This window comes from Andrographis paniculata, unplaced genomic scaffold, assembly GCF_009805555.1.
Source record: "Andrographis paniculata isolate CXL003 unplaced genomic scaffold, ASM980555v1 Contig32END, whole genome shotgun sequence".
NCBI lineage: Eukaryota > Viridiplantae > Streptophyta > Magnoliopsida > Lamiales > Acanthaceae > Andrographis > Andrographis paniculata.
In genome coordinates this window covers 6725550-6752033 of record NW_026137565.1, presented here as the reverse complement: position 1 = coordinate 6752033, position 26484 = coordinate 6725550, and the positions used below count along the sequence as shown (strand labels likewise).

Genomic DNA, 26484 nt, shown 5'->3' with positions numbered 1-26484 from the left:
GTCTGTTAATTGGTCGGGCGAAGAAATGTCTGTTAATTGATCACTTAATTAAGCGAACTGTTAATCGTCTGATTGATTGGTCAGTCATTTAGTCAAACAGTAGTTCATTCGCTTGATTGGGCAACCGATGAATCGTCTGGACGAATGGTTATTCAACCGTTTGAAGGGACTGGATGGTGTTCGCTTGATTGATTGTTTGGTCTGGCTACCGGTTAGTATCTGGATTGGTCAGTTAGTCAATCGTTGAGTTATTCAGTAGGTTCAGTCGGTGGATAGTCCAGACGATTTCTCAGTTGGGTGGTGATTTATGATCCGACTAAAAAGGCGAAGGTTGTTTTCAAAGTTATAGGGTCGAGCAAACGGTTGCTAAATATAAATGCGACCAAAGACAGTTTTTCAGACAATTATAAACACAATAAGGTTTCTCTGTCAGTTATAACTGGTATTGCACGATCTGAAAAAACTGACTTAGAAGGCATATAAGGGAAGTTACAACCGGTGAGCGAATATGAAGGCACGACCTGGTTGTAGCTGTTGATATAGATTTTAAATAGGTTTGTTCATGACATAAAGAAACCATGATTTACTTTTTCAGTGATGATGAGATCATCAAATTACTTTTTCACTGATCAAATTCAGTGAATTACTTTTGGGATCATCGTTTACTTTTTCAGTCTACAATATTTATCTTAATCTCAGACATTTGTTTTATCAAATTCAAAGAATATTTTCTATTTTTGAATTTTACTTTTTATTCGTTGAAAATCAACATCAACTGTAATCTTTTCTAAATAATAATAATAATAATAATTAAAGATTACAAGTGTATATTTGCTATTATTCATACTATAATCAAACTTTTAAAATATTTATTGGTATGATTTTAATTTTAATTTTATTATTATTATTATTTTTTGCTTATTTTATAAAATTTTGTAATTTCGAGTGGTATTACTATGACAAAATAGTGAAGGTTTTCGATAAATAATTATTTTATTTTATTTTTCTTGTTTTATTTTATACTCCATATGTTTTTCATAAAATAGTAAATATAATTATCATTTAAATATAAAATACAGATTAATGGACCAAAACCTCCCAAAGTGTGAAAGGCGTGGAATAAAGATAGTAAATAATTATAAATTTAAATTAAAGTAATTAAGTAATTTAATTAAAATATATAATTATCTTTTCAAATTAATAAAAGAATATTTGATGTAGATGAAATATTTTGTGAAAAATATATTTTTTTAAGAATACAAAGTCCAAATACTGAAAAATAGAAAGTTTGGTGCAAAAAAAAAAAAACACACCCATGTTGATCGAGGAGAAGAGAAGGGCATACTAGCCTTTGTTAGTTATGATGTTTTTTATTTTTTATTTTTTTATTTTTTATTTTATTTTATTTGCTTTGCTGCTGTAATGAAAATGATTGAATGATTTTATTGTTGACTGTATAAATATGACATTATTTTAATTTTGAGTATTCAATAAGGTTTGATAATGCTCATCTTTGGGATCTTTTAAATGATTGTTATTATATCATCATCAATTTACTTTGGTTTAAATTTTTAATTTGAATAATTATTCGATGCAATATAAATAAAAATCAATTATATTTTTTAGAACACAAAAATTAACATTACACAACATAAACATACTTTAATTAAAAAATGAACATATGGGGTTAGGATTGCCACTAGACACGTAAACATACTATAATATATTAATATTCATTTATTCATTTATTATATTACCTCATTAAAATAGCATCATTTACATTTTGTGTTATAGTTTAAAAATATTTTTATATTTATATAAATTTCCCTATAAATTTCATTATATTTATATTATAAAAAATTAATAAAAATATTTTTATTATGTTTTCTTTATTTATATTATATATTGATAACCCTGCGCCACCGGGAATTCCTTCCGCATTTTGATAGACTGGAGGAGAGAGGGGATGTGATCTTAAATGATAGATCACGTGGCCCATGCTGTCAGTGATCTTCGCTATCAACGGTCCCGATCGATCCGGTGACTCGATCATTCGCCGTCCGATTTGGATTCAAAAGTCAACCTCAAGTAGCGATATATAGCATAAGTGCATCTAATATTAGCCATCAGCAATCACTATGAAGTCACCGCGCAAATTCGGAGACGCTGGCCCTGAAGCTTCCGCGAAACTGCTATCCTCGTTCCCGGCGGTTTCAATTTTTCCCGCTTATCAAACTCCTTATATTCTATCATCAACAATCGGAATCTCTCTACTTTCCGCCTGAGACGGTGAACTCGGTTCCGTGTTCACGGCTGCAGTGGTTTGCTGGAGTAGATCTGATCTGGATTAGGAAACATTATATACATTTGCTAAATTAAGCGTATTTAAGGAGGCAGTTTCGCGGAAACGTGGTTGAAAGATGCAGAATCGATTTAACGGTATGGCGGCGAGGGAGAAACGGAGTTTGGATCCAGGCAGTAGCCAGGAAGGTCAGCCTGATCGGAAACGCCCAGCTCTTGCTAGGTAATCATCGAAAATATGCTCACGCGCTTGGAGTTTTGGCTGTGCTAGTGTGATCGTGCGTATGTTGATCGATCTCGCGTTGTTTTTGAAGCTTATTCACTTATCGATGTCGAAGTAGATGCATCGACTCCACCTCTTTACATGAGAAAAATGTCGTGAAATTTATTCAACGATCTTCACATTTAAAGAGACTTCATCAGTTCGTGTATCTAATATATAATCGAGTAAAACAGCTCGCGAAGTCAGTAGCGTATAGAAAATTCAATTGATGTTGCCATTTGTGTATACGCATGGATGTTGTTGCTAAGAAAATCCTCTTATTTACTGTGTAGTGTACATATCTTGCAATTAGGTATGGGAAACTACAGGTTTTTCTTACCTTTCAGAGGGTGGGAATTGGGATTCGCATTTTTTAACTGAGGTTTCTTGGCCAATTGCAGTGTCATCATTGAAGCTCTCAAGGTGGACAGTCTCCAGAAACTTTGCTCATCTTTGGAACCAATTCTTCGAAGAGTGGTAAGATTACAAGATATCCAATTCAATATCACCATCTTTTTTCTCCTAGTGCTTGATTATGTATATGCAAGAAATCTAAACCATTCAACCTAAGTTAATGAGTACTGTCTTTACTTATTTCTTCGGTTCGGTTCACCATAACTGTCTCGCAATCATTTTTTTTTGGGTCTCGCAATCATTTTTTTTGGTCTTGCAACAAAATTTGTTTGAGGTTCATATGGTTAAACGATGTTCCTTGTGTTTGGTGCAGTTAAACATATCAGTATCTTAGGTTTCATGAGGTACGGAAACAATCAGTGTTATTTATTTGTTATAATAAACCAAAGTTGTGGCTTAGGTTATTCTTGAGCATGCTTATAACATCTATATGACCAAAAAAACCGAGGCATTTCTGATGGTTGGCCTCCGTCGCACTCAAAGCCACTCTTTTTTATGAGTCTCTCTGAATTGAATGCTTCTTGCAATGTTGCTCATTGCATATGATTGTGTGATGTGTGTCATTGTTTGTTATAACCATCTTTCTTTGCTGCTTATTCAATATAATTGTCTGATGAATGTCATAATTTTTAATAACTAGCGGCCTTTGTTGCTACCAGGTTAGCGAAGAGGTGGAGCGAGCCTTGGTAAAATTAGGTCCCGCTAAACTAAATGGCAGGTACAACCTCAGATGTTTTGTGTTTTCCTCTGTTTGTGCGTATGCTATTTATAGAAATTCTTATGAGGCTCAGAGACTTAAGGCTCAGATCAGCTACTGACATACAATTTTATGTAGCTATCAATAAAATGACCATATGGTTCAATAAATTGCATGTTCTGTTTGATTCTACTAGTTTTTAAGCAGTATGATTATATTGTTAGATGAATTATCTATTGATCATGCAATTTTATTAGCATAATCATTTTGTTGTCAACATGTCCTTAAAATATAAATTCATCCCAGGATCCCAACTGATTAAGATATCTTCAGTTCTATTCGGTTTTATCAAATTTGATTATCGAGTCTATAGGCATTTGTCCGAACTACCGCTCTACCTTTGAACTAGAGCATCTCTGAAATGACTTGTCTGCATGCATAGTCTTTATTAATTTATTTATGTTCCTTTGTAATCTTTCAGTCTTAAGTTGCTTATAACTCACATTATTCACCCCGACTAAATATGCAGGGTCTCTCCAAAAAGAATTGAGGGCTCTGATGGACGAAGTTTGCAGCTTCAGTTCAGGTCCAAGCTTTCACTTCCTCTATTTACTGGAGGAAAAGTTGAGGGAGAGCAGGGTACCTCAATCCATGTGGTGTTGCTTGATGCAAACACTGGTCAAGTCGTAACATCAGGACCAGAGTCGTCTCTGAAATTAGATATAGTTGTGCTTGAAGGTGACTTCAACAATGAAGATGATGATGGCTGGTCTCAGGAAGAATTCGAGTCACATATAGTAAGAGAGCGTGAGGGGAAGAGACCACTTCTAACTGGGGACTTGCAAGTGGCTTTAAGAGAAGGTGTGGGAACGTTAGGGGAGCTAACATTTACCGACAACTCTAGTTGGATTAGAAGCAGAAAATTTAGGCTCGGTCTGAAAGTTGCTTCAAGTAATGCTGAGGGATATCGAATTCGTGAAGCAAAAACAGATGCCTTTACGGTCAAGGATCATAGGGGAGAATGTAAGCTTATTTTCAAGACAGAAATTCAATACTTATCCTCTTTCCTTATCCATCCATCCAACGAGTGCTAAATCTGTGTTTTTCTTATTCTTTAGTATATAAGAAGCATTATCCTCCTGCACTGACTGATGAAGTCTGGAGGCTGGAGAAGATTGGGAAAGATGGCTCATTTCACAAGAGGCTTAATAAAGCTGGAATAAAGACTGTAGAAGATTTTCTGCGGCTTGTAATGAGAGATCCATCACAACTAAGAAATGTGAGATATATATATATACACACTCAACACAATGTTCCGATCAACAGATATTCTCCATTTATATAGACATATATATATATATATATTTCTGCCCGTCCACCATGAATCCGTTCTAATTATTTCAGATTTTGGGAAGTGGAATGTCAAATAAGATGTGGGAAAGCCTTGTTGATCATGCAAAGACATGCGTGCTGAGTGGAAAACTTTACGTTTACTATCCTGACGAGCTAAGGAATGTGGGGGTTGTTTTTAACAATATCTATGTACTGATTGGGTTGATCTCCGGCGGGCAGTATCATTCAGTTGATTCACTCTCCGACAGCCAGAAGGTTAGTGAATGGTGGTGTCTGATGCACAGTTTTAAGATGAAATTGTTCAGATAATATTACCTCATGTGGATTAGAATTCATACTGAAAGTTCTTGCCGATGCCAAGCACACTTAAGCATTCGATTTCCTTCTGTAACTTAGTTTCATTTATAGAGAGCACAAGTTCTATAACTTGAGTCTTCTTGTTATCGATGAGTTTTGAGCCCGGAAATATCACTTGAATTTGGATGGATTGTACAGGTTCCTTATGTTTCTTATGTATTGTAGGGCTTCGTCGACACATTGGTGAAGAAGGCATACGAAAACTGGATCCATGTCATAGAATACGACGGTGAATCCCTCCTCGGCTTAGGTCAAAATAAAAGCTCGGATGCTTCACCAAATGCCACCAAAAAACCGACACATGCTCCGGCAGACTCTTTCGAACATCACACTTTACCTAGTCTCCCACCTTCAATTCCTCCTCAGCATCCATCCATGAACTCAGGATTGGGAATTGGAGGTAAGCTTATTTTCGATTCTTCATGATTTGTTGCAAAGTCTTCCCTTTTGAAGCATTCTTTCCTCCATCCTCCATATTACAGTGATTGTATGTTTTGCTTATACGCAGCTCTAACCATAGTTTTTTCGATCTTTTGCTAAGGTTACAATGACAACATTGGAAGTCGATACCCTATGCCACCACAAAACATGAACCTCAATGTCGCGGCAGAGTTAGCCGGCGCTTCATACTCCCCACAGAATCACCAGCTGATCCATTCAGGGCAACAACATGGAAGCGAAAACTCGCTGGCACTTGCCTCTACCTCAACAAATCATACTTACACCAACGGGGGATTCGAAGACATTCCAGTAGACGAAATCCGCACAAGAAGTCACGAAATGCTTCAAAATGAAGACATGCAGCACCTACTTTGCCTCTATAGCATGGGAGGGCAAGGACACAGCGCATTCAACGCCGGCGACAATGACAACAACTACGGGTTCTCAGCTTACACACCTTTCACTCCGTCAAACTTCATTTTTGAAGAGGACAGCAAGCGCTCGTCAGGAAAAGCAGTTGTCGGTTGGCTGAAGCTAAAAGCAGCTCTGAGATGGGGCATTTTCGTCAGGAAGAAAGCTGCTGAGAGACGAGCACAAATTGTGGAGCTCGACGAACTGTAGGTACACCTCTTTTTCGCGGCATATCTGAAAGCAAATTTTCAGGGAGCCAGTGTGGTTTTATACTTCTCATTACAGGTTGTTGTGCTTAACCCTTTTTTATCAGCATAGATTCTTCGATTCCTTTTCCAATTTACCCGGTGTAAATTAGAGATCGATCAGTATAGACAAGCATCTAGTCCTTTCGACAAAACTTTAGCTCCTCAAAGGAACATAATAGTATTATGTATTGTTCTAACTTGTAAGTCATTTTGGTCTCTAAAACATCATGTATGCATTCTAGTGTACACTCATGAACGGCATGCTTCTTGTTCTAATACCCATTAGAGATGAGTAAAATATCCGAAAATTACCATTGAAATTTAAATTTTGGTTTGATTTTTTGTGGATTTTTGGATATATATTTTGGATTTTCGCATTGGTATACTAAAACTTCGAACCAATCCAAGATATAATTTTTTTAATATATATATATTTAATATTCGATGAAATAATAAGTAAAAATTATTAACTATATATTAATTTATTTTTTTATTTATTATATATGTTATATATTATAAAACAATTATAAGAAATGAAATAAAATTTAAAATTTAAAAAAATCACACAAAATATAGAATCGGATTATTTCGGTTCAGTTTAGATTTTGTAGTTCGGATTTTGGATTTTCGAATGTTCGGATTAGTTTGTGCTAAAAATTTGGATTTTTGGATCGATTCGGATTTGGTGAAATCCGAACTGAAAAACCGAATGATCAGCCCTAAATACCATTATCAGATCCAAAAGCACTTAAATAGAAAAGCTATAGACAATAATAAGAAAGTAGAAAAATAAAGTCGAATAAGTCCCGGTTGTAAAGTAGCAGAAGCTGAAGACATATAGCAATGCTCCACTCCACACACCAAAATTTTTAGTTCATATATCTGAGTTGTGGAAGAAGGACAGCAGAAATTCTCCATATTTGTGAACTCTAGCGACTCAAAAATTTGGAAATCGAATCATCGCGGATGGAAACTCACATAAAATCATAATCGTCATAATCTTCATAGGTTCCCATAGCCACATCGTCGTCTGGCTTGTCAACAAGCAGCTGCTTTTTCTTCCCACCTGAAGGCAAGGATAGGGAAACTTTATACATACATTGTGGGAAACGATGAACATGAATCAGCCTGATATGTCGAAATGGAGAATTGGCAGACCTTTCTTTTTGCCGGTATTAGCTTCTTTTTCTGCCTTGATCTTTTCGTTGGCAATTGCAGTGATGGAAGAGGCAAGCTCTTTAACATCTGCGCCTTTTAAAGAAGTCGAAGACAGCCTCATTACAGCCTTGAGCAATCCAACGTAGTGAAAACTTTTCTGTAATGGAGGAAATGAACAGATTGTGATTCTAAGGTAGTAAATAATCGATGGAATAGAATAAATTCGGGGACTGCCATGAACCTCGTACGGACGAAGTTTATATGAAATAAGTTCTGCATACTCTGCAAAGTCACTTTCAGTTTTAGGAATAAAATTGTCTATTGTCTTCTCATCACCCTTCTTCGCAAACAATTCGGCAGTAGACTTGAAATCAGCTTCTTCGACAAGCCTGTATGAACGAAATGAAACGATATTTTAAATTTAGTGAGACAGAATATTGACTATATCAGAAGACTAGTGATCTTAAATTTGATCAAGTTGATGAATTTGTTATGTAGCACTACTCAAATATAACACATACGAACCTCTGTTGGCGAAGTTTTTCTTCTACAGGATCCAAAAGTGTTTCTTTTGCTGGTTGATGAGTTTTCTCTTTCTTGTCTCCGGGTTTTGCTGCAGCCTTCTTAGGTGTTTTTTCGGGGGGCGGAGGCTCTGTTTTAGGTGCCTGACCACATTACGTAAAATGTTATAAAATTTAAATTTAACAAAGAGAAGACCCAATCAATTTATCATAGAATGACATGGGGGGCACAGTAGTTCAGAATTCTCTGCTAAGAAAAATCGACAAGCAAGAGTAAACGAGGCATTTCAAAAAATGTAAAGAAAGCCTTATAGTTTACTTCCAATCAACCAGAAACTCTTAGAACAAATTCATGAATCCATTCATACTCCTGAACTAGCTTTATGTATCTTTCAGGCCATATTATAGATATGTCATTAAATAAAGAATAAAAATGGGCAATTTCTGCAGGAGAAATGAATCTTCATTTAACTGGTGGTGTGGAACAATAGCTGCTAAAAGTTAAATTGACAATCACTACAAGAAGAACAAAATGGATGAGCACAAAGACTAATTAATGATCCACCTTTACTGATAAAATATACTTTCGAAATGTGTTATTCCTGATAACCGTTCCTTGGAAGCATAAATCAAGAATTTTCAATATACTATGAACAAAAATGTATTTTCCTGCATTCTTGTTTGATGTACACAATATAGTTCTTCTAAAGGCTACCTGAAATTAATAAATATCTAACCAAAGAACATACACCATCATTATACTATCACAAAAGGATATACGACTTTCAATGGCGATACACTTTATCTTAGCAAATTGGTCTCCTTACGAGGATAGAAGAGGAAGGGAACAAAGTTCACATTTGAAACACTTATCAAAGAGATAAATAAAACACCATCAATCTGTATATAATATGATCTTAAGATAATAAAATAAACACTAAATGGTAGAAAAAAGTACCATGAGCGGAGCACAAGAAGATTTACAACAAAACAACTAATTTTAATGTAACTTGATTTTGACCTATAGAAACGGTTAGCCACTAAGAAGACTATATATAGAAATTGAAGATATATACCGGAGCAGGCTCATCTTCTTGTTCCCAAGATTCCTTCACATCATCCAAATCTTCATCATCCCAGTTACTCTTTGGTAGGATTGGTTTTGCAAGAAGATCTGGAATCGGCTCATCCTCTGAAACATCACATGAGTTAAAATGTAACTAACATTATTCATCCAACATCTTTAATTATTCATCGACAAGCACAAACATCAAATGAAAATGCTACTTGTAAGGCGATGAAACAAGAAGTCATAAGAAAAGATCCAATCTTCTGTTTCAACAACACTGTAGTTAACGGTGAAGATTTACCCCAGTCGTCAGCCATTTAGACTCGATTCAACCAAATGCTTCAAAGTTTTGAGAACTCGATGATCCAAGTTATATGCTACAAAACAAATCAGAACAAATCCATTAGAATTGAGAATGCATCCGTTCGAATTTAAAAAGAAAACCGTACACGAAATCAAAATCACACTCGAAAATTAAGAAGATATAACCAAATCACTATCCAAACACTGCAAGATTTTGAAAGTGGAGCCTAACCTTGCAGGTGAAAGACGAAAATCCAATACAAATCCCAAAAGCTCCAATCAAGTGGCTAAAAACCTCACTCACTAAATCCGAATTGGCAAAGACCGACCGACGACGGAGACGCCCGAGAGAATCTGTCGAATTCAATTAGGGTTATTGTTGGTATCAATCCTTCGTGCCGTCAATCTTCCCCGAGCAACAACGCCGGTTTATATTCTGTAAATTTTTTCGTGCCCAGGAAGGTAGGTCTGTTTATTTGTTTGGATGCTTCTCGAAATTTATATGTAAGACCTTGAAATGTTTTTCTTCCGTCGCCATTTCTTTGTGTAACAAGTACAGGGTCTGTTTGTTTTCCTTTTATTTGAATGAAATTTTTTTTTTTATACAGATACATAATTGTGTATATAATATAAAAAATAATTTATATATATAATACAATAGTATTGTTTTAGCACAAATAAAAATAGTAAAATACTACTATTATATTTTAGACTAGGGGAGTATATATAATTTTATTTTTTTTTTAAAAAAATATGTTTAGTATTTTTGAAAAAAAATATATTCCCTCCGTCCACTAAATAAGTATACATTTACTTCTGTCGTGGAGATTAAGGAATAATAGTATTTTAATTATAGTGGGTAGATAAAAGTAGTGAAATGACATTTTTGTCTTTACTTTTTTGGTATAAAAGTAATGATGTGACGTAAAGTAGGGGTATTTGTGGAAAAAATAAGGTATTTAATTAAATGGTTACTTTGTAATTGAATGTCCCAAAATGGAAACATGTATATTTTCTAGCTGGACGGAGGAAGTATAAGAATACACAAGTGTATATATATAGATATCAAATATTAGATATATAAAAAATAATATTTTATATTAAATTATTAATTTTTTTATAAATAAATAAAATACATATATTATAAATATTATGTTAACATATGTATATTTTATTTTTAAAACTAATATATATAAAAGAAATGCACTATCTAAAAATATATTTAAAATAAAAATCCACAAAACAAACAGAGCCACCCTACTTACTCCCCTAAAATGCTAATTGTTCGAATATTATTTATTGGGGTTAATTGTATTGCAAAATTTAGGAAATTTATTCAATGCTATTTGTTATTATTATTATCATTATTGTCCCTAGTTGCAAATTTAAGGATTATTGTTGTGGTAAATATTTTGTCATTTTTAAGTAATTGTGTTAACTTTACAATCTGCATCTGTTCAAGAAAATTATGTAATTTTGGTTAAATACGAAAAATTTAAAAAATAATAATATATGAATATCAAAATAAAACAGACAAAACAATAAAATGGATATTATAAGTAATTTATTTAAGAGTTGATAATAATAGTAAAATAAATTAAAAGAATAGTGACAATAATTATTACTTTTGTTATAAGAAAATTAATAAAATTAAGAGTAGATAAAACTTTTTATTATAGATAGAATGGACATAAATAATAATAATAATAATAATAATAATAATAATAATAATAATAATAATAATAATAATAATAATAATATCATAATTTTTGTGGATAGAAAAATAATATCATGCTATTATATTTATTTACACAAATGAACATAAACTTGGCTTTGCCCTATTATGGTTTGAAATAGTGTGTTATCTTAAAATTTTGTTTAAATAGTATTTTGATGTATATTTTATGAGAGAAAATACGTATTTTAATTAAATTGTATATAAAAAAAATATTAACTTTGGATTTTTTTTTAAAAAAAAACTAAATATATAAACTTTATTTACTTTTATATATATTGTCTATTTTATAAATTAAGCAACTTAGAGCAAACACAAAAATAATCACAACTAATTTAACAAAAATAATTGCAATCAATCCAATGGATGCACAATTTCAATCGACACAATATGCGATTCAATTTTACTAATTATATCGCTCTTAAAATGATCGGGCGAGAAAATATGTGAAATTTAATTGAGGTTATTTTATTAATGTAAATAATTATAATTTTGAATTTATGTGTAATGTAAATAATAAAATATAATGCGGGCTTTTTATTGCTCAGCCCATTTTATGAAGCCATGATGGGCTTAATTCCATAGTAGGGCCATATAAATTTAGGCCTATTATTTTGTAGAGGCCTAATGAAGTATTTTCCTTTTTTTTTTTTTTTTTTGCTTAATTTTATTTCTTATGTCCTCGGGAAAAAAAAAGTATTTTTTATTATTTTACACCTTTTTAATAATTGTGTTAAGTATCTCATATTGGATGTGCCACTTATCATCAATTGGTTTTAAGTTGGAACCATTCCGTTGTAACAAATTGTGTATTTTTTTTTCTTTTAAAATTATATATATATAAAAAAAAATAGATTTATTTTTTCATGATAGATAAAGAAATAAAGTGATTTATTTTTTATGATAAATTGAGTTTATTATTGGTCATAGCAGTAGCTTTTTAGAATATTATATATATATATATTAAATTTTTTAGCTTTACAGAAATCATTAATATAAATACAATTGTATATATTAAAATTACTTGTTGCAATAGTTGCTATAGAAAATATCACAACCTAGGTGGGTGTCCCCATTGCACATGGAGCTAAAGTTTAACAGGAGAATTGCAGACGAGAGGGCAATGAATGTGATAGCACGTGACATGCCTCACTTTAATGAAGTTATCATTTCATTGGCACCATTTCGGGGGACACAAAAATATTACCACACTATAAATTAAATTAAAAAAAAAAATCAAATTGTGTTTTAAATAACAATACTAGAGTTGAATTTAATACTTATATACTATATAGTAACGGATTATATAAATATATATTCTTCATTCGTATAATCAATCACAAAATTGAATTTTTATTAAATATTCTCTTTAATTATGAGCTCCCTAGTCTAGTGGGGTTATCAATGGAGTCAGGCTTTCATCATTTAACCCACCCTCCCCTGCAACGGACGCATTTCCAACGAAGACCCGGATCTCAACTCCGGAGACGCTAAAAACAATGCTTCAAATCACACCGGGATCCCAACACCTTGGAGTTCCAAAACACATAGAATGGTCTGATGATGAGTTCCACGAACACAGATCCCCATTATTACAGCAACTGTAAGAAGAACAAGATCGAACAATCACAGCTTCAACTGCTATAATACTCGAACAGTAATTCAGTATATATTACTAACCCAATTAGTACAACGTTACAAAACGATGACCTACAAACCCAAGAAATTGCGACACAGATAAAGCTGTCCTGACAGTCAGAGAAGAAGGGACACCTCTCTTTTCTCCGGTTCCTATCCCTCCAGTGCGTACAGTGCAGTGCCTTCATTACATTGCCCAGAAAAGCCAAGCCAAAGTGAATAGGGAACATTTCGGACAGGTCGCCGTCACACCAGATTGATTGACTGTCTGTTCCTTTCAAGGGTTTCAATTCGGATATGGCAATTTCATGGCATATCTGAAATTTGTCATTTTCCACAACTTCCATGGCTTGTCGCAGCTCCCTGGAGCTGATGCTGGAGAAGATTCAGCAGCTGGAGGATCAGCCCGAGCCCGAAGACATTCCCCCAGCTTTGCCCGTCAGGCCCGTTTCCAGGGCCCGTATTCCCCCGGCCCGACGGATTCACTTCCAAAAATTGAGTTCTGATTTATCTGCTCCGAGCTTTAATGGAAGCTTCAATGGCGGTTGCTGCACTGAGAAAGGGGTAATGTAATAAGTTGGATCTGAGATTGTTTTGACGAGTTTCGAGCAAGAGATTATGAAAGGATTCTCGCTTATGTTTGATTTAATTATTACAGATCGAAACATTGGGAAAATCAGTGGAGAAGAGAAGTCAGATTATGATTCAGAAATGGTATAGAGGCCACAGAGTTCGACGCAGCTACAAGGAGATAAGAACAGGAGCAGTTGCGCTGCAATCATGTAATAAAAAATTGCAGTCTTGAAAATGAAAATGGATTCGATCTATCTATTATATATCTTTTCGGATAGGCTAATGATCAGTGCTGCATTCCTGCAGTTGTCCGAGGCGAAAATGCACGAAGGAAAAGCGTTGGGGCAGCAGTCGTTGTTGGAGAGAACGTTAATGTCAGAAAACTGGATATACATATATGGATAATATATATATATATACACTTAGGGTTTATCCATGGTGGTTTAATTATTGCAGGTCCGTTACGATGTTCTTGTGGATCTGCAAAGGCGAGTGGTGACGACGGAGGCTCGAGCGAGGCAGAAGGAGGCGGCGAACATGGCGTTGAAGGTACGGATTAAGGAAATGGAGAAGAAATGGGAGCTTGTGGAGGAAAGGATGAAGTCCATGGAGATGACGTGGCAGGATCAGTTGCTGCACATCCAAGTCAGACAATTACAGATTAATTACTGAAATTACATACATTCTTATTTCTTACACTGTAATAAGTATAACTCTCGAATCCAATCCACAGAAATGTCTGCAGGCTGCTGCACCCAAAACGCAGCCACGTCGAGAAATCAGGTTCAGAAAATACAATCTGGACGATGATGATACCCGCAGCAATGGCAATGGCAATGGCAATGGCAATGGAGCATTGGTAATGGATCTGCCATTGATGATCGGTCCTTGTGGTTGTGATGATGATATTGATGACGACGACGACAGTGATGTTCGGAAAGAGGATCAGATTAATGTTCTTACACTGCATCCTCAGGAGGAGCTCTGCAGACTCAACTACAGATTCAAAGCCTGGAAAAAGGACTACGCCAAACAGCTCAGGGAGGCTCAGTCTGCCATTAGAAAGCTCCCACGAAATTCTCAACCCCACAAAAAGCACCGCTGGTGGGGAAGATAATTTATTTATTTTTTATTTTTTTTAATTATTATTGCTTTCAATATTTACATATGAAGCACTATTTTTAATTTAAATATTCACAACTATATTGATTTTAAATTTATAATAATAAACTTTTTTTTTTATGACGATAATAATAATAATAATAAACTTTTGCGTGCACATGCATTGGAATGTGCCTAATTTCATACATGTACCTTAGTCACACTTTAATTTGATTTCTTATATAATTAACTGTAAAATCTAATCATACTGTAGCTTGCATTGTAATCATTATTAAGCTCATTCTATATTAGTGAAACGCGACTAATACTTTCTCCGTCCACAAACTAATGTCCTATTTATTTATTTCGGACGTCCAATAATTATCGTTCTATCTTTTTTAAAATACAAATTTTACATTTTTATCTTTCATTCATTTATTACTTTTAATCTCTACTGTACAATCAAGGACAAATTTGTCAATTCAGAACAAAAAATAATCACCTAAAAAATCGTACAAATATATTTTTAAGACAATAAAAATTAGATGGAGAAAGTATATAATTAAATACATTATTAACTTACTTTTCTAAGCTGATATTTTACAAAATTTTAAATTTAATTTTAATGCAGCCTGAAAGTTTCTTCGTTAGCGGGACTAACCTTAATATATCTCTAGGGAGATATGTAGCAACTACCTTTTAGTTGCCCTTTGAAAAACTTTCGAGTGAACTTAACAACATGCAAATTAAGTTCGATACTAAGCAAATAATTAAAATAAATAACTAATTAGTTTGTTTATTAATTTGAAGAAAAAAAAAAAAAAGGCTTCACTAATAGTAAAAATGTGATATTTTATGATATGAAATATTGTATTCTTATAAAAAGTTATGATAGTTGGGTATTAAATAATAGAAATCAAACTAAAAACAAAATAAAATATTAAAAATTAAAATTAAGCCTAGACTTGTGATATTAAGAATGAGGCTTTTACTTCTTTACCCTTACGCAATCACTGTCTTAATTAAGCCATTAAGGTGGGATCACTATGGCCCAAATCCCATGTGATATATCATATATATCAATATATATATATATTTGTGTGTGTGTGTGTGTGTCCAGCCATAGATGACACGCACGATCGAGCTTGTGCATGTGCCCATCACTTTGTTCTTACAGCTAATTAATAATAACAGTTGGGGCCTGGGCCGGAGTATTGATTGAATGGACGGCGTGGATGAATTCAATCTTGGGTTAGGATGATCGTATCCATTCATCCATAAGCTAGCCACTGATCACTCTGTCCCTTGTTTTCCAGAAACCCCTCAATGCTTTTATTAGATTCGACAAATCCGAGGCCCATCTTTTGAACGTCTGTCTCATGATCTTCAGACCGCTGGACTATACATACATACATATTATTATTATTAATATTATTATTATTATTATTATTAAACAAATTAAAGGGCTGGCAACTAATTAGATAAATACAAGCACACATACAAATTCGTTATAAATTATTGGGTGCTATCATTGTTTATTTATTAAGAGTATTTGTTGCACTTGATGAATACGTATATTAATTAATTAATTAATTAATATGATATTATATTGACAGTAAAAAAAATATATATATATTATTGTGACATGAAGAAATATCGACTAGTAAGTTTGATAAGTTGAATTTGTAAACTGTGTGTATAATAGTAACAAATTTGTAAAATAAATATAAGGTTGCATTGTGTAAATTAATTAAATTCATTTGGCTGCTAATTATCTTGATAGTGTACAAACATTTCTCGGAAAAGTATATATATATGTATAGAATTCATTAATTTTCGCAGGTTAATTTATTATATCGATGTAATTCTATTTTCTCCTATTATTTTCATATTTTTGGATGAAAATTTGCATTGTGCATAATCTGATCCTTGTACTATATGCATGCATGTGGTGTGTCGATCCATTTAATTTAATTTGTCACCACATGCAGATAGATTACGTAGAAATTAAATTTAACCAACAGTTTGGGGTACCACCAAATGTGATGATTGTATCATTGCCCTGGCAAACAAAATTTGGTGGATAATATATATATATATATATATATCTGCTTCTTGATTATTACATGGTGATCAATTAATTTCGTCTCATTCCGACATCTTCTTCAATACTTGTCTTGATGCATTCAATTTTAGGATTCACACACATACACAAACAAGCATTATTGAGTTCCCTTAGGAACCCAATAACATACAGCAATGGTCAATGGCATAACTGTCTCTGTGTTTTGATTAATTAGTTATACAACATTATTTATTTATTTTTATTTTTTTGCATTTTTCGTATCATGTAATATAAAATTTATTTTTTGATTCAAAATAGTATGACATTATATTTTTAATTAAAAGATATACTATATATTTCATTTTAAAAACTACACCTAAGGTTCAGTTATGCTAAAAATGTAATATTCTATTTATATGCAATATTTTTGGGTAGAATAGATATCTGTAGGGCAGGATGACCATATAAAATCTATACTTATTTTGATTGAGACTTAGCTTTAATTTATCATTTTTGCATTTTAGAGAGTTCCAAACTTGTTACGTATTTCTTATAATAATAATAATTCCTAATATTAGTGAGATTTTAATGCTTCGATTGTGTCTAATTTTCCCTAACTTTGTCAAAACCCCAAATTTGTTCGTTGATCTATTTCATCTATCGAATTATTATTACCTTATTTTTTTTACTTTTTGGGATGACAATACGTTTAATGAATTTTCCAATCATAGTCCAAAAATTATTGCCCATCTAATTTTATTTTATTTTAAATAATAAAATTGTTTTATTTAAGACTGTGACCATTTAAATCAGCCGCAGGCAGTCCACATTCACAGAATAGTCATTCCATATCAGTCACCCTTTAACCATAAGTCCCGGACTAAAAATCCTGGATTGAAGAACGGTAATAGATCGGGTTCCCTTCGCCTATCGACGGCGGAAATTTGTTAGGATCCGAAGACCAGGACCGTAGCTACCCGAATCTCCCAAACATCCACACTAAAAACTCTTCCAATTTCCATCGTCATGCCTTTTGTACACATTCATCATCTTCTTCTTCTTCGCCCAAATTCATACAGATTTCAATCATTATCTGTGCAAATGCAGCGATTATTTATTGAGATCGATTCGAAGCTCTTTATGTACTCAACACATAACTTAAATGATCGCCATTTTCCGAGCTCTGAATTCTGAAACCCTTTTCTTTTGTTTGGCTGTAATTTTTATATATCGTCGTCGTCGTCGTCGTCTTCCCGGCGGCCGGCCGGCGCCATGGACTTTCTGGAGAGATCCGTACGATTTATATCGACAGATTCTCTCTGCTCGACCATCGTGGCTCTCTACACTGTTTTATTCATCTATTTCCCTTTTCTGGTTTTCATCCAGTTCGTGTTCTCCCCCGTCGTTCTCACCACTTTGATTCTCTTACTCTACCTTCTCAGACTCGGCGCCGCGCAGTCGCGGATTTCAGAAATATCCGATTTCGAGCCGCCGCTCAGTTCCGGCGCCGCCCAATTGTCGCCGGAGCAGATTCCTGATCATCATCCGGATTGTGATAATTGCAGTCGGATCCAACCGGTTATGGAAATTGGACCCTGCTCCGGATCCATACCCGACCCGGAACCATTCGTGGAATGGGATGTGAGAGCTCCGCTGGAGGTTATCTACGAGGAATACGACGAAGGAGACGACGGCGACGCGGAGGAGACGAGGGAGTCGGAAAGGAATATAATTCAGAAATACGCGACGTTGTCGTTGTTTTTCCCCGAATCGGACGGGGACTCTTCGTCGGAGGGAGATTTTCCGGAGAGTGGATACAGTTACTCGCCGGAGAGTGGCTGTTTCCGATGGGAGAAAGAAGATGATGAAGCTGCAGAGGGTTTGATAGAGATTGAGTTGGACGGGAAGAGCAGAATGGACGGGGACGTCGCCGACGAGGAGAATCTGATCGAGATCGATCTTTCTCCGGCGGTATGACGTGGATTCCCGGCGAGGTTTTGGTAAAGTTTTCCGATACGTCCCTGATTTTTTTTACTAAATTGAGGTTTTACCGTGTGTACTATTAAACAATTAAATTTAGGGACTAAATCCAAAGATACTTATTTACACATTCATCGTGAGAAAATGTCTCATCTGTCCCTCACAATATCTCACCTTCTTAATTGATTTTTCACATACAGTTTATGTACAAGCTAATATAAATTTTAAAAAAAGATTATTATAAGTAAATAATATTAAAAATAAAATTTAAATGTAAGTTACATCGCCTTAATAATTCATTCGGCCTTAAAAGAAAGGTCTCTTTTTTAAGTTTTTGGTCCATACCATAAAGCCTAAAGTCTCCAAAAAAGTAGTGGTTATTTTTGTAACTTTTTTGCACTTGGGACAGCACTTTGCATAATCATGGTCTGAGGTTGGGACACGTGGCATTAGGGAAGCGCATTTCACATGTGAAAACGTGTTTTGGTTGCCAAGATAGCGTTTCTACAGAAATGGATTTGACATATGAAAGACATTCATTCGATCCCACGGGTGGCTCAATCTTTTTTATAATTAATTATTCATTTATTTTTACAAATTATTTTAAAAAATATTAATATTATATTAAAATTTAATAGGAATAAAATAAAAATTACTAAAATAATTTTATTAGTATGTATAATATAAAAATAATAATATTTGTGTAATATACTGTAAATTGTAAATGTATTTGTAATGCTAACCGATACTATAGTTATATGATACTTTGTTACGAGAAAAACTAAAATAAAATAATAAATATTTATTATGTAACGAAAAGAATATTCTATTTAATTAACTTTTATTTTGATAGTAGTAATTTTTTATTTTAAAAATATAATTTGCCATCAATGGAGTACAAGAGTCGGAATTTCCGGCTTTAATTTCTGTCAAAGACTCAAAATTCTAATCAATCAGTTTTTTCCAATATATTCAATTTCCCTATAATTCATGATTTAAATTATTCTACCAGCTTGTAGAGGAGTTTTTCAGTAATTTCAAAAATAGTTTAGTGGACTTTGGTTTACGCACTATTTTTAAAAATACGATATTATTTATTGTTTTTTAAAAGATAATATCACATTAAATATATTATCCTTTCATTTTACATTTTACACAAAATGTTACTTTCTTCGTACCAGATACCATGTCCACGTTGTCGTTTCTGTCCGTCCCACGTACTATGTCATTTTCCTTTTTTGGAAAATGATTACACACTTTAATCTCATTTTAAATTTTTTAACTTTTTTTAATTTTAATTAAACTAATTAGTTATTTTAACCTTAATTTATAATTATTTATAGTATAGGGTAATTATTTTCACTAATACATTCTTAATTATCTACTAATTACACCATTCCTAAAATACCGTATCTACTGTGTAGCAGACACGGTATTTGGGACGGAGGGAGTGTTTTTTTATTTTATTTTAATCCGTTCTAATTTATCATTTTTAAAAATATATTTATATATTTTAATTATATTTTTAAATTTAATAATTTATTATTTTATTTAAATGATTTAGTTATTTTAATTTTAATTTATAATTAATTTTAGTGATAAATTTTTTAATTACCTGTTAATTATACTTAAGGTGTGTTTGTTTGGGAGATTGAATTTTAAATACATTATTCATCTCATTTTTTTCTTCCCAAAAATATCAAATCAAACACCTAATTTTTTTTTTATATTATACTAAAAATCAATTTTACATTCAAAACATCACATCCTATAACTATTCACATTCAAAATTTTTATTATTTAAGTCTCAACTCAAAATCCAAACCCCAAACTCCAAACAAACACACCCTAAAAAATATTCCCTCCTTTAACTTGTAACATTTACTTTTGGTGTTGATCTTTGAATATTAATTATTATATCAAAACATGGTATAAATAAAAAAAATGTCAAAAATATTTATCTTAGTGTTTCGTAATACTAATATAGTGATATTTATATAAAAAAATTATAAAAATATAAAAATATTTTAAATATTAAGTATAATAACGTAAAAGATAAATATAAAATTATTAAGCAAACTGGAGGGAGTATTACATTAACAATAACTTTCTACTATTATTAAATTTTTATAACTCCAAAACTTCTCAAAGATAGGGGCTTGGTTTATTAGGGTTTGTTTCTTTTGTAAAAATTTTATAATATATTTTTTAAAATATTAATATATAAATATATTTATTATTTTTATATTATTTATTTTGTATTTTACATCAAAAAGATTTCTTTAAACCAAAATACAAACCAAACAAATCCTTAGAATTATACTGCTGATTTTATTTACACGACTTTTGTCTCCATTGTGTCCTGTTTTGGGCAGCATCATGCAAGCCCACACATGAAGTACCTGGCAGACCCATCTCAGAACTGGGCTTTCCTATAGAGTATTAAGCCAGCTGCAAGAATATACTTAATTATATTAAAAATATTTTTATATTTATTTTTTTAAAAAAATTATAAATATCTTTTTATTAATATTATAAATGCAAGTATATTTGCTATTTATAATAATTAAGATTTAAATACTCCCTTAGTTCCACCTTCGTTCCACATAATTTGTTCATATTTTTTATTTTCGTCCGTCCTATATAATTGTCCATTTTTTTAAAATATAATATACACTTTAATCTCATTTTAAATTTTAAATTTTATAATTTTTTAAATCTTAATTAAACAATTTAGTTATCTTAATCTACAATTATTTTTATTATTATACGATAATTATTTTTACTAATACACTTTCTAATTATTTACTAATTACACTTTACCTAAATTCTCGTATCTATCGTACTAGACCCGTAATATATGGGACAGAGGAGTATCAATTATGGGCAAAAAGTTAATAAGACCATCATAGTATAATTTTGGTAGTACAGATAAAATCTATTATATCAAGTATTAATTAAATATTTATTTATATTTTAAAAATTATTTTAAATAAATATTAATATCACCTAAAATAATGTATTGAAATTAATTTTCTTTATTTTTAAAATATAAAAAACTCCTTCTAGAAGCAAATCTAAACAACCCCTTTTTCTGTTAAAATTTTTCTTCCGAAAAATCTCAACCTCAGTATAATAAATCTTTTTCAGATATGCTTATTCCAATTTCAACAGCTGTACGCTGAGCATCTGGAGGTTGTACGTTATGATTTTCGCCTTTAATTACGATTTGATGTCGGCGCGGCTCTTGCGTTTCTTGGGCGCCAAGTCGGGCAAAAAGTACAATATAACAACTGGCGTTCAGCTTTAACCAATAGCCAGCCAGCCAGCCACATTACATACACAAACCCTAGCATTCAAGCCACGTTCTCCAACCTTTTTGGAATATTCTCGGCTTTAAATACAAACGTGGTAAGTGACTTCATTTGATTGGAGAAGGAGTTCATTCACGTTTCGCTGTTTTCTCTCGAAATCTACAGGTAGGTCGCTTTTTGTTCAATCTGTGCATGCATACGTTTCTACAATATTCGTATTTGTGATCCTCATGCGACATTTTTCGCTTGTGTTAATTTCGCAGCGTTTCATCTGAAAGAGGCAGAGGATGGAGGCCGTCTTTCAGAAAATTTCGACCACCTTCCGCGAAAAATCTTCGCTTGCTAAAGTGTTGATTGCTGCCACCGTCGGGTATTGCTTTTGTTGCTAACGATACCGAATTTCTAGAATCTAATATTTGGTTGTTGTTGCAACATAGATGCAAGCTTTGTTTTCCCTACTGTTTTTGTACCTATTTGAAGCTTGTATTGTTAACTCAAATTCCGTAGAGATGTTTGCCAGAATTTAGTTGTTTTGATCGATGTTTACTTGAGATCCAATCATTCGATCAGATTGTCAAAAGGCTAATAATAGCAGTTCTAAAAGGTCAAGATTCGTGATCAGATTGTCCTGCTTTCAAGGATCCATATTTTCCTTATTCGTTTTTCCTATATTTTATTTTGATTTCTTACAATGTGTAGGATGAACCTGGATGAGATGTGAGAATGCAGAGCTTAGATTTTGATCACTTTCTAAAATATATTCATTATAGTGACAAAAGTTCTAAGGAATTTTGGGTTTGTTTATATATGTTTTGGAGGCAGATCGATGTTTTATAATTTTGATTGATAATACTAAAGTTAAGTTGAAAACATGAAAAGAGCCTTAGGATTGAGTTTGAGAGAACAATTTTAGATCCACACATGGTCTAAAGATGCAAGTAATATTCAATCTCCTTTTTGTTCTTTTGAAGTACAGGCATTAGCTCATTGTAAATCTTCACTTACTGTTGCATTGCATAATATGTGTTTCTGATGATCTGCTGCAGTGTTCAAATGATCATAGAGTTGACGTATATTTTCGCATTCCTGAACGCCTACTAGCGATTTCATGCATCATTTTCTGTTTTATGAATTTACAGTGGCGGGAGCATTATAGGATATTATTCTCAAGCTAGCTCTTATGATGATTTAAGCTTCGCTGATTCATCCATGACGGATAAAAAGAAAAAGAGAATAGTTGTTCTTGGAACTGGTTGGGCTGGAACAAGTTTCTTGAAAAACTTGAAAAATTCTTCATACGATGTTCAGGTGATATCACCGAGAAACTATTTTGCATTCACACCATTGCTTCCTAGTGTCACCTGTGGCACTGTGGAACCCCGCAGCATTGTCGAACCGATCCGCAACATTGTCAAAAACGTAAGTATCATGAACTACCTTAATTTGATTCCTAAATTAGCATATAAATGACTGATCTTTGTTTGATAGATTCATAGTTGTTTATTATTTGCAATGAACTTGTACATGTTATTTGTCACCTGCCTTTTCCTAGAGGATCTTGTAAGATGATATAATTGCATTCTAGTAGTTCAATTATCTGATCAATATGTGAAGAATACACAGAGGATTGCTATGACCGCACCTTTAATATACAATTAAAGCTGTAGATGGTAACATGTATCTGATTTACCGCTCCTATGTATGTTATGTTTCTGTGCTCGAGGTAGTATTTACTCATTACTTGCACTTTTTTTCATGCCAGAAAAATGTTAAGATTCAGTTCTGGGAAGCAGAGTGCTTCAAGATTGATCCAGAAAACAAGAAGGTCTATTGTCGGTCTAATGTGAAGGACAATTCAAATGAAAATGCGGAACTTGTCGTTGACTATGACTATCTCGTGATAGCCATTGGAGCTCGTCCAAATACATTCAACATTCCTGGTGTGGAAGAAAACTGCCATTTCTTAAAGGTATCACATCACAGCGTGTTGCCTTTCCGCATGCTATTGTATGACTATACATCTGCCTAGAATAAAGTCAATTGTATAAAGACTTGGCTCCCCTACAATAGCCTGATTGCTGACGACAATTGACTTTTTATAGCCATTGTCTCTGGTCATATTGGTGAACAAAGTTGATCCAGTTTTGTTACGATTATGTATAAAATATACTTTTAGTAATTCCTCATTCAAGTGATCTGTGGACTTCTTCTAACGCAGGAAGTAGAAGATGCTAAGAATATACGCAGAAGCATAGTTGATTGTTTCGAAAGGGCTGCCTTACCCAACTTAACTGAAGAAGAGAGAAAGAAAATTCTTCACTTTGTTGTGGTTGGTGGAGGTCCAACAGGTGTGGAGTTTGCAGCAGAGCTTCATGATTATGTCAATGAGGACTTGGTGAAACTGTACCCCTATGTTAAAGAAGCAGTGAAGATAACACTTCTCGAAGCTACAGATCATATTCTGGGCATGTAAGTCTGCTCTTTAGCTGAATATCTTCAAGCAATATTCTTGTTATTGAACATTCTCCTGAATTATAAACTAAACCAAATCTTTCTGTGCAGGTTTGACAAAAGAATTACTGATTTCGCTGAGGAGAAATTTCAGAGGGATGGTATTGATGTTAAAACTGGGTCAATGGTTACCAAAGTTTCTGACAAAGCCATATCCACGAAAGAACTTAAGAATGGAAAGGAATCCACTATGCCGTATGGCATGGTGGTTTGGTCAACGGGTATCGGAACACGCCCGGTAATAATGGATTTTATGAAGCAAATTGGTCAGGTAATAGCTCTGAGGCATTCAATGCTGCATTCTCTTTGTTGCAATTTCGTTATTGGTCTTGATTCCAAAAGAGTTGGATATTTTGAAAAGAGAGAAATATTTGTCACTCAGGCAAACAGACGAGTTCTAGCTACTGATGAGTGGCTTCGAGTTCAAGGATACGACAACATCTACGCACTCGGGGATTCTGCCACAATAAATCAGCGCAGAGTCATGGTATCTACACTATTAGATTGGAAAAATTCATTTGTCATATCAGGCATAAAATGTTCTTCACATTCATACACTGCAATCTTCAACTAGTTTTGCCTTGCTGATTTCCTGACAATTCATAAGTTCTGATACATTAATTTTAACCCTATTTATATTCACTTGCAGGAGGATATTTCTGATATATTTAGCAAAGCAGATAAAAATAAATCCGGGAAACTTTCTGTTAAAGAATTTCGAGGTCTCCTCGATGATATATGCGAAAGATACCCCCAAGTTAAACTTTATTTGAAGCACAAGAAGATGAATAACCTTGTTGATCTGTTGAAAGAATCCAAGGGGAATTCAGTAAGCGAATCAGTTGAAGTGAATCTTGAAAATTTCAAGGCAGCTCTTGCCCACGTGGATTCTCAAATGAAGTCTCTCCCAGCAACAGCACAGGTTTTTTGCAATCAGAATATGAATCAATAATGGGTTCTAATTCTTCCATGCAAGAATGATATGATGTAAATATGTATACACGGATGGCATTGCAGGTTGCAGCACAACAAGGTTGGTATCTCGCTGATTGTTTCAACCGAAAGGAAGAGTGTGAGAAGAATCCAGAAGGTCCTCTGCGTATCAGGGGTGAAGGACGCCATCGATTCCATCCTTTCAGGTATTACTACTAACTGACTCTGTACCTTCACAGGATATACACCATTTTTGACGCAATACAAATGCCACTTCAATGTAATAACTCTATAATGCTGCTAAAGGTACAAGCATTTCGGACAATTTGCTCCTCTTGGAGGAGAGCAGACAGCTGCTCAGCTCCCCGGAGACTGGGTTTCCATCGGCCACAGCTCACAATGGCTCTGGTATTCTGTGTATGCTAGGTGAGTTCCATCTTCCATCACTTTTCTTTCGAATTCTATGATTAGTTCCATTGCCATTCTTCTAAAGCCATTTTTACACATATAAAAGCATTGTCGCAATTGTTAATTTGGGTGGCCTATTTGTTTTTTTCCAGCAAGCAAGTTAGTTGGCGCACAAGATCCCTGGTTATATCAGACTGGGGAAGGCGATTCATTTTCGGAAGGGACTCAAGCTGCATTTAAGGGAGACGAATTGGAGCTCCCTCCCTGATATACACCTATCATCACTAAGTGATTCTTTTCTAGTCGCGGCATTTCTTGTTTTTTTCCCACTCTTTTCACGTAAACATATTTTTGAGGCCAAGAGGATCAGGCTATATCCAATTTTGTTGCATTTCTTGTTATCCATTCTTTTCGCGTAAACGTATTTTTGAGGCCAAGAGGATCAGGCTCAGGCTCAGGCTCAGGCTACATCCAATTTTGTTGCTGAACGGACACTTGGTTCAGTTTTTGCTCAAAATAAGCAGTTTTGGTTTCAATGTTGAGGCTTTGAATACATTGGTATTATATTGATTTCAATAATGTTTTGCAATGTGCATGTCTGAGTTTTAGTTTTAAAACGCAACACATTTTTACGTCCCAAATATGTAATCAGCATGGCAGAACATCATATTTATATGTATATGTATATGCT

The 26484-nt window shown here is 33.5% G+C and overlaps 5 protein-coding genes across 5 annotated transcripts; 4 read left to right on the top strand and 1 right to left on the bottom strand.

Moving 5' to 3' along the window:
- The first annotated feature begins 1991 nt into the window (after positions 1-1991).
- On the top strand, positions 1992-6804 carry LOC127247537 (calmodulin-binding protein 60 B-like). The gene is made up of 8 exons (XM_051269415.1): positions 1992-2524; positions 2965-3040; positions 3637-3695; positions 4204-4697; positions 4793-4953; positions 5079-5282; positions 5550-5784; positions 5926-6804. Exons 1-8 carry the CDS (start codon positions 2421-2423, stop codon positions 6444-6446), a joined length of 1854 nt encoding a protein of 617 aa, XP_051125372.1. The 5' UTR covers positions 1992-2420; the 3' UTR covers positions 6447-6804.
- Positions 6805-7239: 435 nt separating this feature from the next.
- On the bottom strand, positions 7240-10082 carry LOC127247118 (uncharacterized). The gene is made up of 7 exons (XM_051268834.1): positions 9768-10082; positions 9534-9609; positions 9240-9355; positions 8168-8307; positions 7884-8031; positions 7643-7799; positions 7240-7550 (listed from the first exon to the last, which is right to left on the bottom strand). The coding sequence occupies exons 2-7, from the start codon at positions 9547-9549 to the stop codon at positions 7459-7461; spliced, it is 669 nt and encodes a 222-aa protein (XP_051124791.1). The 5' UTR covers positions 9550-9609; positions 9768-10082; the 3' UTR covers positions 7240-7458.
- Positions 10083-12945: 2863 nt separating this feature from the next.
- Positions 12946-14834, top strand: LOC127247901 (myosin-3-like). The gene is made up of 5 exons (XM_051269987.1): positions 12946-13472; positions 13567-13690; positions 13788-13855; positions 13938-14126; positions 14215-14834. The coding sequence occupies exons 1-5, from the start codon at positions 13254-13256 to the stop codon at positions 14596-14598; spliced, it is 984 nt and encodes a 327-aa protein (XP_051125944.1). The 5' UTR covers positions 12946-13253; the 3' UTR covers positions 14599-14834.
- A 2845-nt stretch (positions 14835-17679) lies between these two features.
- On the top strand, positions 17680-18834 carry LOC127247853 (uncharacterized). The gene has a single exon (XM_051269896.1). The coding sequence runs from the start codon at positions 17920-17922 to the stop codon at positions 18622-18624; it is 705 nt and encodes a 234-aa protein (XP_051125853.1). The 5' UTR covers positions 17680-17919; the 3' UTR covers positions 18625-18834.
- A 3057-nt stretch (positions 18835-21891) lies between these two features.
- Positions 21892-26480, top strand: LOC127248068 (external alternative NAD(P)H-ubiquinone oxidoreductase B2, mitochondrial-like). The gene is made up of 11 exons (XM_051270226.1): positions 21892-22106; positions 22205-22311; positions 23081-23360; positions 23704-23910; positions 24160-24410; positions 24504-24723; positions 24835-24939; positions 25102-25374; positions 25470-25591; positions 25692-25811; positions 25946-26480. Exons 2-11 carry the CDS (start codon positions 22229-22231, stop codon positions 26031-26033), a joined length of 1749 nt encoding a protein of 582 aa, XP_051126183.1. The 5' UTR covers positions 21892-22106; positions 22205-22228; the 3' UTR covers positions 26034-26480.
- The last annotated feature ends 4 nt before the right edge of the window (positions 26481-26484 follow it).

What these genes read in the sequence shown, in the direction of transcription:
- LOC127247537 (XM_051269415.1), top strand. Translation starts at nt 2,421, where the DNA reads ATGCAGAATCGATTTAACGGTATGGCGGCGAGGGAGAAACGGAGTTTG. An exon ending in CACTCTCCGACAGCCAGAAG is followed by an intron (nt 5,283 to 5,549) that starts GTTAGTGAATGG and finishes TATGTATTGTAG; the next exon opens with GGCTTCGTCGACACATTGGT. An exon ending in CTCAGGATTGGGAATTGGAG is followed by an intron (nt 5,785 to 5,925) that starts GTAAGCTTATTT and finishes TCTTTTGCTAAG; the next exon opens with GTTACAATGACAACATTGGA.
- LOC127247118 (XM_051268834.1), bottom strand. An exon ending in GAAAAACTTCGCCAACAGAG is followed by an intron (nt 8,032 to 8,167) that starts GTTCGTATGTGT and finishes TCGTTCATACAG; the next exon opens with GCTTGTCGAAGAAGCTGATT. An exon ending in ATAAACTTCGTCCGTACGAG is followed by an intron (nt 7,800 to 7,883) that starts GTTCATGGCAGT and finishes CCTCCATTACAG; the next exon opens with AAAAGTTTTCACTACGTTGG.
- LOC127247901 (XM_051269987.1), top strand. Translation starts at nt 13,254, where the DNA reads ATGGCTTGTCGCAGCTCCCTGGAGCTGATGCTGGAGAAGATTCAGCAG. An exon ending in GTTGCTGCACTGAGAAAGGG is followed by an intron (nt 13,473 to 13,566) that starts GTAATGTAATAA and finishes TAATTATTACAG; the next exon opens with ATCGAAACATTGGGAAAATC. An exon ending in AGCAGTTGCGCTGCAATCAT is followed by an intron (nt 13,691 to 13,787) that starts GTAATAAAAAAT and finishes GCATTCCTGCAG; the next exon opens with TTGTCCGAGGCGAAAATGCA.
- LOC127247853 (XM_051269896.1), top strand. Translation starts at nt 17,920, where the DNA reads ATGGACTTTCTGGAGAGATCCGTACGATTTATATCGACAGATTCTCTC.
- LOC127248068 (XM_051270226.1), top strand. Translation starts at nt 22,229, where the DNA reads ATGGAGGCCGTCTTTCAGAAAATTTCGACCACCTTCCGCGAAAAATCT. An exon ending in ACAGATCATATTCTGGGCAT is followed by an intron (nt 24,411 to 24,503) that starts GTAAGTCTGCTC and finishes CTTTCTGTGCAG; the next exon opens with GTTTGACAAAAGAATTACTG. An exon ending in TTATGAAGCAAATTGGTCAG is followed by an intron (nt 24,724 to 24,834) that starts GTAATAGCTCTG and finishes TTTGTCACTCAG; the next exon opens with GCAAACAGACGAGTTCTAGC.